Below are 13,171 nucleotides of genomic sequence, written 5' to 3' on the forward strand. Positions count from 1 at the left end.
ACATCCCTGTTGGCTGAATTTTGTGTAGCGCTTATTTCTTTGGTAGTAGTCATTGTATTTGCTATTCTACCCCCAAGCGTTAGAAATCTGGGGCTTCTTAACAAAAATGGATTTTTGAAATCCAACCCGATATCTATCTGAATGAGATTCTCAGTGGGTGGTTTCTTAGTGCTCTTCAGCTATTTCTTCTGTACACTAACAATGAGGAACCACTAGTAAAGACCGAAGCCAACTATTCAAAAGCAAAATAATCTCCTTTCCCAGCACTGGCAGAGTTGGATTGTGTTTTAATCAATGGCATCAACACAACTAAAGAATGTAGACAGTCTGCCAAGAAGGGAAGCCTGAGAAACCAGGGCAAGGTGTGGCACCTCTCCTACAGGTGCAGTCCAGTCTCCAGGAAGGTAGGATTTTCAACTAGGGCAAGGATGAAATGCCATCAGATCATCTCCTTCCTTGTGCTTTGGTTCCAAGCTCAGCAAAACTTTTTTTTTTAATCCTAATTTACCTTTCCAGGTATCCAGATAATAAGAAAGAGATTTGAAAGGCTTTTTGTCTTGAAAATAACTTATTGTTGCTGTTTAAATCTCCTGGTGAGTTTGGCTAGCAATGACAAGTTTTCTGAGTTCAGCCAGCCTTTGGGATACTGCTAGGTCTGTTTTCTTGATCTGTCAACTTAAATACAATGAAGTCCTATTCCACTTAGCAGAAGTATCTTGCTGGGTGTGGTAGCTCACGCCTAATCCTAGCTACTCAGGAGGCTGAGATCTGAGGATCTTGGTTCAAAGCCAGCCAAGGTAGGAAAGACTGTGAGACTCTTGTCTCCAATAAACCACTCAGAAAACCGCAAGTGGCACTAGTGGTGCTGTGGCTCAAGTGGTAGAGCGTTAGCCTTGAGCTGAAGAACTGAAGAACAGTGTCCAGACCCAGAGTTCAAGCCCCACGACTGACCAAAAAAAAAAAAGTATCTCAGCTCTGGAGAGCCAATAAGGAAGTAGAAAAGGATGCCTTTGCTGAATCCAAACAACACTATCTTGTCTCTTACAGATTGTTAGAAGATACAGTGACTTTGATTTACTGAACAACAATTTACAGGTAAGTGTTTCAGAAGTCCAGTGACACACACTAAATGATTGCTTAGCATATCTGAGAAATTGGTTGGAAATAGTATGCTTGTTAGCTTTCTATCGCTATAAGAAAATAGCTGAGTCCAGTGATTTAAGCCTGTAGTTCTAGCTACTAGGGAAGTGAAGATGGAGGAATTGTGAGTCAGCCCAGGCAAAATAAAATTGTGATACTCCATCTCAACCAATGGTCCTGTGGTATGGTATGTACTTGTCATCTCAGTGATATAGGGAAGCACAAATAAGAGGATTGATGTCCAGGCTGGCCTAGGCATTAAGAAAGACCCTCTCTTGAAAATAACCCACACAAATATATCTGGAAAGTAGCTCCTTAGTTCAGAGCCTCATGGTGGAGCACCTTCCTAAGTGCAAGGTCCTCAGTTCAATCCCCAGTACCACAAAAAAGCAAAAAGAAAATAGTATCACTGTTGCTTTGGGTCTATAAGACAATATGTTGGAAATGATCTGTACAACTGGGGTGGGGGAAGGGTAAGGGGTAGGGAAAGTGGGAGAAAAATGAGGGAGGGGATAACAAGTTAGACAAGAATTGTACTCATTACCTTACTTATGTAACTGTAACTCCTCTGTACATCACCTTGACAATAAAATTAAAAAAAAAAAAGAAAAATGAAAAGAAAAAAGAACAAATGAAAATAACTGAGATAATCAACTTGGAAGAGAGGAAATGGTTTTGGGTTTTTTTTTTTTGGTCACTTGTGGGCCCTGAACTCAGGGCTTAGGTGCTGTCTTTAAGCTTTCATGCTCAACTTCTGGTAGAGTACTAGGCTTGAGCATGAGAGTTCTGGTTTCTAGTGGTTAATTAGAGATAAGAATCTCACAGACTTTCAGGGCTGGGAAGGTGGCTCAGTGGTAGAGCGCTTGCCTTGCATGCCTGAGGCCCTGGGTTCGATTCCCCAGCACCACATAAGCAAAAAGAAAAAAGCCAGAAGTGGCACTGTGGCTCAAGTGGTAGAGCGCTAGCCTTGAGCTGAAGAGCTGAGGAACAGCGCCCAGGCCCAGAGTTCAGGCCCCACGACCGGACCCAAAAAAAAAAAAAAAAAAAAGAATCTCACAGACTTTCCTGCCTGGGCTGGCTTCTTGCTGCAAACCTCAGATCTCAGCCTCTTGGGTAGGATTACAGGTGTGAGCCACCAGGGCCTGATGAAAGGTTTGTTTTGGTTCACAATTTTGGACATCAGTCCGTGGTCAGTACACTGTTAACTGTTACTTTGGCTTGTGGCTAAGTAAACTTCATGGCAGGAGTATGTGTTAGAACAAAACCATTTACACAGGGCCAAGAAGGAAAAGAGAAAAGAGAGATGTGGTGACCTACAGTCTCCTTTAATAGCACACCCTCAATGAGCTAAACACTTTGTACTAGGTACTAACTCCTGAAGTGTCTACCATCTCCCAGGAGTACTACCTTGAGGATCAAGCCTTTACCATTTAGTGGGACTTTGGATCTAAACTACAGAAAATGGCAATATCAAGAAATAAGAAATGAACCAATTTCCCTAGCAAAGGAGGGTAATTCATACTTTAAATAGATGCTGTGTGGCTCTAAAAATATACTTTTGGGAACAAAACAGATGATTTATAATTAATGGTCATCTTCCAACTGAGTGCTTTTGTGTCAGACTATATCCTTATCAGTCATAAGTGCTAATGTGTCATCTCCATTTCACAGATTAAGACTGACTTCATGGGTTGTTAAGAGTTGTCCATAAGGTGGAGCTGGAGGTCTTGGACTCCATTGAACTGGGCTGTGTTGTGAGCACTGATGATCAACACTAAACAATAACAGTAGAGACTCAGACTTTTTCTGTTTAACCAATTTCTAAGTCTCTGTGATTTAAATGTTCTCACCTGATGGCCATAATGGAAAGAAGGATGAGCTACAGAGGTTTTGCCTAGAAACACAGCCAGAACTGGTAATGGTTGAAGGGTCCTAGGGTAACTTTGATACCATCCAAAGCCCTGGCAATACCAGCCCTATATTCCCATGGCCAACTGGTCCTCATGTACTGTGGATTACTGAAGACCATTGAGCTGTATCATACCTCAGCTTTGAATGGTAACAGAAATCTCCTTTAACCTGAGCCAAAGAGCTTAGCTGATGACCAGTTCAGCTAGGAAGTAAAAAATTGCTCCTCTCATTTGATAGATAAGTTTAGTCATTGCCATGGATTCTAAGTGACCTCTGATGGCTATCCACAAAGGTTAGGAGGACTGCTGGATGGGAGGGAACATATGCTTTATTGATCAGACTCAGAAAATAGCTGTGGTAGAGCTCAAACTTTAGAAAACTCATTGTTGAAACCATGAGGGGGGCTGTGTGTGTGTGTGGGGGGGCTGTGTGTGTGTGTGTGTGTGTGTGTGTGTGTGTGTGTGTGTGTGTGTGTGTGTGTGTGTGTGTGTGTGTGTGTGTGTGTGTGTGTGTGTGTGTGTGTGTGTGTGTGTGTGTGTGTGTGTGTGTGTGTGTGTGTGTGTGTGTCCTGGGGCTTGAACTCCGTGTGTGTGTGTTGAAACCATGAGGGGGCTGTGTGTGTGTGTGTGTCCTGGGGCTTGAACTCAGGTCCTGGGCATTGTCTCTGAGATTTTGTGCTCAATGCTAGTATACTACCACTTTGAGCCACAGTGCCATTTTGTACCTGGGCTAGCTTTGAACTACAATTCTCAGATCTCAGCCAACCAAGTAGCTAGAATTATAGGCATAAGCCACTGATACTAAGCTAAATCTGCAGCTTTTTATTTGCCACAGCTAAATAAGAATGTGGGAGAAATATTTCTGAAGTTGACATTGCCTAGACCAGCCTTTAAGAATATGGGGTGGAAGCCGGACACTGGTGGCTCACGCCTGTAATCCTAGCTACTCAGAAGGCTGAGATCTGAGAATCATGGTTCAGAGCCAGCCTGGGCAGGAAAGTCCATGAGACTCTTATCTTCAATAAACCACTAGAAAACTGGAAGTGGTCCTGTGGCTCAAGCAGTAGAGCGCTCGCCTTGAGCTGAAGAGCACAGGGACAGCGCCCAAGCCCAGAGTTCAAGCCCCCACAACCAAAAAAAGGATATGGGGTGGAAGGAAGGGTTTTATCTCCTATTTACTCTCACTTTGGAGATAGAAGGCTGAATCTCCATGGCTATTCAATTGAAAGACCCCCCCCGACTTCGGGTGTCCCCCATATCAGGACCTCCCTGCCCCAAGCACCAGTCAGACGACACCAGATGCAAAAGGCAAGAGGGTTTTATTTGGGCATGCCCAGGTTCCCAGGTGCACGTGACCTCGAGATCCGCAAGGTTCGGGTCAGTGGCTGGGAACCCCGAGCAGTCCCGGGGATGGTCCTTTTATGGGACCCCTCTGTCCGTTACAGGAGTGCCCGCGCTTTTTCAGCCAGTAAATTTAAAGTATTACAACCTGGTCTGCACGCAGGCAGCCAATCCTTTTAAAACAAATTATGTGTTTTGGCCAATCACTGTTCGAGGGGGTCCCTCGGTGTACGTGCCCCGAGTTTTGTGTCTCCAGCCCTTGGTATGAGGAAGTGACCTTTGTCAGCGCCTGTCCTTCGCTCACACCAGGGGGCTGACTGCGGGGTGGGATTAGTTAGTAGGGTGTGGGCTTGTTGATTAACTGGTGAGGTTAGTTATCAAAGGGGGAGTGTGGGGTAATAGAAAAGCAAAGCATGTTACAGAAGCCAGAAATAGCTTGGTTAGATACAAAACTCTGTTCCCCTACAAAGAGGCTCAGGGCCTGGTTGGTTGGGGAGGGGGTCTTTCACAATTATGGCCTATAATAGAACAGAATTTTATTTTTGCTGCAGTGTGATTTTCCTTTTTTAAATGGGCACTTGGAGTGTGTATCTTATTTCAAATGCAAATAGCCACATGAATTGACGTTGGCTTGTGTTGGGTAGAGTATGGCCAGACATCATTTCAGTGGGAGGTTTTTCTTGATCCAAGTAAACAAACAGAAAAGGTACATACTGCTTTTTTGGCAAAAAAAGAATTTCAAAACAACTGCCATAAGACAGTCACTGAAGGCTTCCAAAACCACAGAATGAAACTGACCATGATTTTCAGTGTCCAATTACTTTTTACAGATAAATGAGTTTCTTAGGAAGAAAAAGAAATATATGGGGGCTGGAAAGGTAGCTCAGCGGTAGAGTGCATGCCTTGCAAGCATGAGGCCCTGGGTTCGATTCCTCAGCACCACATAAACAGAAAAAGCCGGATGTGGCGCTGTGGCTCCAGTGGTATAGCGCTAGCCTTGAGCTGAAGAGCTGAGGGACAGCGCCCAGACCCAGAGTTCAGGCCCCATGACCGGCAAAAAAAAAAAAAAAGAAAAAAAAAGAAAAGGAGCCCAGTGATAGTAACTACAGAATATAAAATTTCCATTGAATACTTAGCGGGAAAAAAACTTGAAATGAATGTGCCAAAATGTTTACAGGTAGCAGTATTATGGCTATGTGTAGCTCTGTACTTTTCAAACAAGCTCACATAAGCTATATAATTAAGAAAATAGAAAATGGCTTTGTTTTCTAAGAACTGTAATATGTCAATGTAACAACAAAGAAAAAATTACTAGCTTATTTTAAATAAATGCAGCATCAAGTTAAGCACTCAGGGAAACAGTGTACAACAAATAAAAAGGGAGGAGCAGATGGAGAGAACCTGGACCTTGCAGCTTAGACTGAGGGAAGAACGCAGGTTCCCCCTCTTGTTAATAGTGAGACATTTTAGGCTTCCCTTTCTCCATCTGAAATGAAGGGGTAACTTCTAAGGTCTCTTGAAGCACAGACACCATATGATTAAAATTTTATTGCCATTCTTGACCTTGGCAAGACTTTGCTGTGTACTAGGGGGAAAATGGGACACATAAAGCATGTGTTGAGAGCTTAGAACTCCCTAGAACTCCAGACTGAAATATTATTAAAGATAATTTGCAGATCATTAAGATTTGATGATGGAAGGGCGTAAAGAGAGATGAATAGTTCATATATGGAGAGTTTTCCTCCAGACAAAAACTGGGTACTGGTAGCTGAGATATGAGGATTGCAGTTTGAAGCCAGCCTGGGAAGGAAAGATTGTGACTTGTAACTCCAGTTAATCATTGCAAAAACCGGAAGTGGAGCTATGATTCAAAGTGGTAAAGCCCTAGCCTTGAGCAAAAACAAGCTCAGGAATAGCGCCCAAGCCCTGAGTTCAAGCTCCATGACTGAAACAAAAACAGCAGCAACAAAAAGAAACCTAGCTTTTTTGGAGCCAAAATAGTTTGTCATGTAATTTAGAAGTTTCTACCAGGCTTGTGTAAATTAGATTACGGGCCTCAGGCCCCACTTTGGGATCATCCCCTTTGCTATGTCATTCTGCAGTTGTTATGAATGGAATTCAGAGGACTTCTCTTCTGGCTTCTCTTTCTCTTTTCTGCTAAGAGGAACTCAAGAAGGGACACCAAGGGACACATTAAAAGGGAAAGTGAGGTGATGAGATGTCCTGCCTTGAAGTCTTGATGAAGAGGTGTCTAGGAAATCAGTGGCTTAGTGACTTGAACTTTGTATGTGCTAGCATTCTTCCTCCTTTCCTTTCCTTTTCCTTTTCCTTTTCCTTTTTCTTTTCCTTTTCCTTTTTCTTTTTCTTTTTCTTTTTCTTTATGCCAGTCCTGGGGCTTGAACTCAGGTCCTGGGTACTGCCCCTGAGCTTCTTTGCTCAAAGCTAGTGATTTACCACTTGAGCTACAGCTCCGCTTCCAGCTTTTTGGTGGTTAACTGGAAGTAAGAATCTCATAGACTTTTCCTAACTGGGCTGGCTTTGAACCTTCATCCTTAGATCTTAGCCTTCTGTGTAGCAAGGATTATAGGCATGAGCCATCGATGCTTGGCATTTGAAATTTTATATTCTTTGACTGCTAAACATTTTAGAAATTCTAGGAGAAATCTAAAAGAGAAAATAAGTGACTTTAATATTCTTTAAGAGGCAAAACTTCAAAATTAATACACATTGAAAAATTTTAGTATTTTTGGAAATACTGTAGAGCAGTTAGGGAGGTAAATTACCTGCAGCTTTATCTGACATGACAGGGACACTTATGGTAGCTGTTGACAAAGAACCCCAATGACTTAGAAGAACTGGTGGGACATCTGAGCTCACTAATACATTTTCCTAGAATGAAGCGAAGCTTGAGAAAATAGATGGATTAACGGTCGGGCGTCACAATTAAAGACAGTTACTTTATTAAATCCATTCTCACATCCTTACCTTGAATGGAAAATAGCCAAAGTATTGGAGCCTGAACCAAGGGTGTTAGGTGTGACTCCCCTTTTTGGGTAATGTGGATTTCAGGTGGCACTTCTGAGGACCGTGCAGGCAAAGAATTGATATAGGTCAGTAGTAATTTTTTGAATCTTTACTAATCAGTCTGGTAGGCAAAAGGGATTTTCTTTCTTTTTCAATTGAAAAAGAATAATAAAGGAGCATTGCAAACATTTTATAGTAGGGAATAAAAATTAATTAAAATTAAAAAATTACTCACAGAGGTAGCTATTGTCAAGCAGCTGATGTGAGTCCTTTTATACATTTTTTAGGCCAATATAAGCATATGTCCCTGGATTAGATTATATTCTGGAATTTTGTAAAATAATTTTAAAATATGATTTATCTATTGTTTTAGATTATATATTGCCCTTTTATAATACTTAATGCCTCTGAACAAAATGAAATGATTGTCTTGGATAGCTACCTTTATACATCCTGCATGAGAAAACACTAAGCTAATACAGAAACTGGAACTAGGTAAAACCTAATTGTATGAGGAAAACAACTTGAAATTTAAATGTTTTATCTAGCATTGAATTATACTATGATAAGAAAATTCACACTGATTGTACTCTGGCATATTTTTGTAATTATGCTGGAGAAATAGGCAATTTAGAATTATCAGCTAGTACCTTGTGGTCTTGTCCAGTGTTAACTTCAAGGTCTTTCTCTGGCTGCATAATTGTTTGAAAAATACACAGTGAAACAGTCTAACTTAAGTTTGTCCACTTGAGTGGGTTTGATTACTTCCTTTTCTGAATTCAAGATGACCTTCTTTAGACCTTACCCCAATCAATACACATGCCACTTGGACTGCTCTCTAAACAGTAGCATCAGATAACACTTCTCTTTGAAAGTGACTCTACTTGCAAAATTAAAGTGCCAATCTGATGCTTTGTATTTATTGTATAAAAAATACACTCAGAAAGCTTTAAGTGGCCTAGAAAATGGTCCAGTATAAAGCACCTGCATTTACTTTTCCTTCCTTGCAAACCATTGTAAATAATAGTAAATTGACTTTACACATACACACTCTTATCTATCTCTACACCTCTCCTCTATTCCTCTCTCTCTCTCTCTCCCCCTTTTACCCTGCCCCCTTCCCCCAGGACAAATTAAATAACAGAAGAGACAAATATAAGAAATATTTTAAACTGAAAAGCCAGTTGACAAGAGTCCATAATTAAGCAGATTTAGGAAGACAGAATTCTAATATTTAGGAAGACAGAATTCTAATAAGAGTAGTCTATAGTGTCATTAAAATCCCAATTTATATCACAGAACCTCTGAGAGATTGAACAGTTGTTACAAATATTTATCTAATGTAAACATGGAATACACTAAACTTAAGTAACGGTACTATAAAGATGGAGACAGAATGTGTGCAGGTTAAAGTCAGAATTGTGAAAGAGAACTTGACCCTTGTCTTCCATAGTTAGTAGGAAATTTAGACACTGCCTGAAAGTAAAAACTCCAGTAATAACTAATGAATGTTCTCCAGTGCCAAAAGATTAGTTGAAAGGATTGAATGGGGCTGTTCCTGGGAAGTGGAAGATGGATATGTCACCTGCAGGTGGGAGTTTCTAGGAACCTAATATTATGGGGCTGACAGTAATAATTTTTAAAATTTTTGTTTTTGTATTGTTACTATAAAGGTGATATACAGTGGGGTTACAGTTATGTAGGTCAAGTAGTGAGTACATTTCTTTTTAGAGAGTCTCACCCCTTCCCTCACTTTTCTCCCAGTTTTTCCCTCCTGTCCCCACGTAATAATTTTTTAAGCTAATTAATTTTAAACTAATTTTCTCTTGATATTATGTTCATATATGACTTGTTTGTGTGTGTGCTGGTACTGTGTGTGACTTGAACTCAGGGCTAGGGTGTACTCTTTAGCTTTTTTTAATTAAAAAATTACTTTAAATTTTTTATTACTGTTGTAAAGGTGATGTATAGAGAGGTTACAGTCCCTTTAAGCTTTTTTGCTTAAGGCTGTCACTATACCACTTGAGTCACCTCTGCTTCCTTTTTTTTTTTTTTTTTTTAAATGGTTTATTCAAGATAAGAGTTTCCAATTTTTCTGCCCAGGCTGGCTTTGAACATTCAAGCCTCAGATCTCAGCCTCCTGAATTGCTAGAATAACAGGCATGAGTAACTGGTACCTGGCCTTCCTATAAGACTTGTAAAAATAAAATTAAAGTTTGAAAGTTCTGCACTTTGTATAGAATTTTATCAATTCTAAAATGTACAGTTTTTTCACATTTTAATATCATCACTAAAATTAGGATACATGTTAAAATCTATGTTGTCTTAAATTTCCTGAGGTATGACAGTTCAGGGTTGTGATATCAACTTTATTTGTGGATAACATAAGTATAATAACCTTTTTATTTCTTTATTTTTAAAAGATTACAGGACTAAGTCTACCTCTTCCTCCCAAAAAGTTGATTGGGAACATGGATCGTGAATTCATAGCTGAGAGGCAGAAAGGTCTTCAGAATTATCTCAACGTTATCACCACAAATCATATCTTGTCTAACTGTGAGCTGGTTAAGAAGTTTTTAGATCCAAGCAACTATTCTGCAAACTACACAGGTAAGCCTAAAGGAGCTATGAATTATGATCTTGTAGGACACTAGACTTAGTAGGAGATAAATATCTGGAAAAAACTGGTGTGTTTATTTCTGAAGATTTAGTTGGTTGTAATTTACTGTAGATTTATGAGAGACATAAATTATTTTTAGTTTTGTAATGTCTGCCCAGATAAGTGATCACTTTTAGTACATATTTATAGTCTTTTTAAAAAATCCTTCTGTCAGGGAGGGAGCAAATAATCCAAAGTAATATATATAGTAATCTCATTTTTTTTTTGGGGGGGGGTTCCGGTTGTGGGGCCTGAACTCTGGGCCTGGGCACTGTCTCTCAGCTCTTCAGCTCAAGGCTAGCGCTCTACCACTTGAGCCATAGCACCACTTCCGGCTTTTTTCTTTTTGCTTATGTGGTGCTGAGGAATTGAACCCAGGGCCTCAGGCATGCAAGGCAAGTGCTCTACCACTGTGCCACCTTCCCAGCCCCATCTCAATTTTTTTGTACTTGGATTTTTTATACAGGGAATCTGATTTTTCTATAGATTTACTTTAAACCCAACAGTGATTCAGAAGGGTCTTTCCTATTTGTTCCTTGGAACACTCATAGAAGATAGCTCTCTTCTACATCTTCCTCCATCACCACCATGTTGCCAGGGATCTGAAATGGAAAATGTTCCAATATGAGTTACACAAACAGACCAGCATCAATAACCTCATGTCAGCAGAATGGTGTGCTTTCAGCAGAAGGAAGAAATAAATATTTAATAAACTGCTGTGGCCTTGAAGATACCAATAGAAACTACCATAGACTTGAACCAATAAATAGAATGCAGTTGATTGTTTAAAACTTAGCTATGCTTGGGGGCTTTGTAAATGGAAATCTGGATATGTTAGTTTTATGGCTAAGAGAATAGGTATTATCCTATAATTGTGTCTTAGAACATTGTTATTGCTAGGCACTGGTGGCTCACACCTGTAATCCTAGCCACTCAGGAGGCTGAGATCTGGGCATCATGGTTCAAAACTAGCCCAGGCAGGAAGTTACATCAGACTCTTTATCTTCAGTTAACCACCACCAAAAAAAAAAAAAAAAAAAAAGGTGGAACTGTAGCTCAAGTGGTAGAGTGCTTGTCTTGAGCACAAAGCTTAGAGATAGCACTGAGGCTCAGAGTTTAAACCCCAGGACTGGCACGCAAAAAACTATCACCAACAAAAAACAGAAATATTTTAAAGTAGAGGGAGATACTTTTCATTTTCATTTTTATCCCTTTTAATAAGAACCTCAGCAAGTGAGGTTTATAGTTTGTGAAGTTCTCCAAGTGATTCCATTATACAGCCAAGCTTAAAACAAAACCACAGTCCTTTTGAGGCTTGCTACTCACAATGTTGTTTCAGACCCACGGCAATGACATGAGGGAGGAATTTGTGGAAAGTACAGAATTCAGGTTCAATCCCAGACTTGCTGAGTCAGGATCTGACTTGAACAGGTCCCCCCAGGTGACTTGTGTACACATTAAAGTATGAGAGGCCTTGCTGTGGAGTGAAGTTGCTGTGGAAGTGCCATATAGACCAAGGAAAATGCCTTTTCAGAATTCAGCAAAGAGAAGGAAAATTTATTTCAAACTCCCCCCTTTTATTTTGTTTGATGTTAGAGAACAACCTCATAGACAGAACTGGAACCCTCAGGACAACTTCAATTCTGGGAGAATAGCATCTTCTGTGGCTTTCTCCACGTTCCACCTGTTACTGTTCCCACAATTCTCAGCAAATCATTTAGATTGGCTTATCAAGTCAGCCTAACTCAGCCCTCTTATTTTGCTGATTTTATTTCCTGAGAGTATCTGTTGATTTTTTTCCCTGAAAACAAGCATTCAGATGTAGTGCACATGTACTGATTCTGTTCACTCAACCAGCATCACACACCTGCTACACCATGCGCCAGCCACTAGGCTGAGTGTAGGGACTGCAGGCACAAAGCAGATGAGCTTCTTGTTCTCAGGGAGCTCAATGTAGAAGTACATGGGTATACATGAGTCCATACTAGAAGGGGTCTTTATTTATTTTTTTGGATGGTCATGGGGCTTGAACTCTGGGCCTAGGTGCTGTCCTGAGCTCTTCAGCTCAAGGTGAGTGCTGTACCACTTGAGCCACAGTACCACTTCCTGTTTTCTGGTAGTTAATTGGACCAAGGGCCTCATGCATGCAAGGCAAGCACTCTACCACTGAGCCACCTTCCCAGCCCCTGGTAGTTAATTGGAGATGAGTCTCATGTACTTTCCTGCCTGGGTTGGCTTTGAACTATGATCCTCAGAGCTCAGGCTCCTGAGCAGCTAGTATTACAGGTGTGAGCCACCAGCGCTCAATTTAGAAGGGATCTTAAAGCTGTTGCCTTGAGAGTTTATCTTGTTATCTTTCAGTAAAGGAAAATATGAAAGTCCTCAGTTGGGTGTGCTTTAACCAGTGTTGTACATTTATGTGACTATATTCTGGCCTGATTTTTTTTTTCAGGTTAAAATATTGTTTGGCTCTTGGAAGGTTATCTGATCTTTTTGGTTTGGGTTTTTTGTTTGTTTTGTTTTTCCCTCTACTATACCTCCTCCCTCTGCTGTTATTCTTGATCTTTTCCTTCCATGATAGCATGATGGATCGTTAGGAGTGTAAAGCAGATGTGGAGAGCGGTATAAAAAGGCTACTTCTGGTAGAATTTAAATGCTCACAAGTCTAGCCACACTGTAGAGGGTAGAGTCCTGTAATAATATATGAGAAGTGATGATTTACTTCCCCCTTTGAATGAAATGTCAAAAGTTGTCTTGCCTCTGGCAGACTCTCTAGTAGTATCAGGAAAGGGAAACCCAGGCTCCCTCCTCCTGCCAGCTCTCTAGAATCATTCTTGAAATGCATAGCATGGCTGAAGTTCCCAGGTGCATGCCAACTATTTCCCAGCTGTGGTTCTTAGAGCAGAGCCACTTCTCCCTTTGAGTATGGATACTGTTTCTTTTCAGTTTCTAAATGGTGTGTGGTTACCACCTTTGCTTCAGCAGGATTTGAGTTCTGTGTTCAAGCATTCACCAGGACTGGAGGCTCACTCCTGTAATCCTAGCTACTCTGGAGGCTGAGATCTGAGGATTGCAATTTGAAGCCTGCTGGGGCAAG

General features: G+C 40.7%; 1 protein-coding gene across 11 annotated transcripts in view; it reads left to right on the forward strand.

Moving 5' to 3' along the window:
* Pxk (PX domain containing serine/threonine kinase like) overlaps positions 1 to 13,171 on the forward strand; it is an 84,032-nt gene that overhangs the window by 35,233 nt on the left and 35,628 nt on the right. For all 11 annotated transcript variants that reach the window (XM_070018800.1, XM_070018801.1, XM_070018794.1 and 8 more), the window contains exons 3-4: positions 1,048 to 1,095; positions 9,839 to 10,025. In XM_070018800.1, coding sequence (XP_069874901.1) covers positions 1,048 to 1,095; positions 9,839 to 10,025 — 235 coding nt within the window. The remainder of the gene's footprint in view (positions 1 to 1,047; positions 1,096 to 9,838; positions 10,026 to 13,171) is intronic.

This window comes from Dipodomys merriami, unplaced genomic scaffold, assembly GCF_024711535.1.
Source record: "Dipodomys merriami isolate MVZ:Mamm:240054 unplaced genomic scaffold, mDipMer1.0.p SCAF_13, whole genome shotgun sequence".
In the NCBI taxonomy this organism is placed as follows: Eukaryota; Metazoa; Chordata; class Mammalia; order Rodentia; family Heteromyidae; genus Dipodomys; species Dipodomys merriami.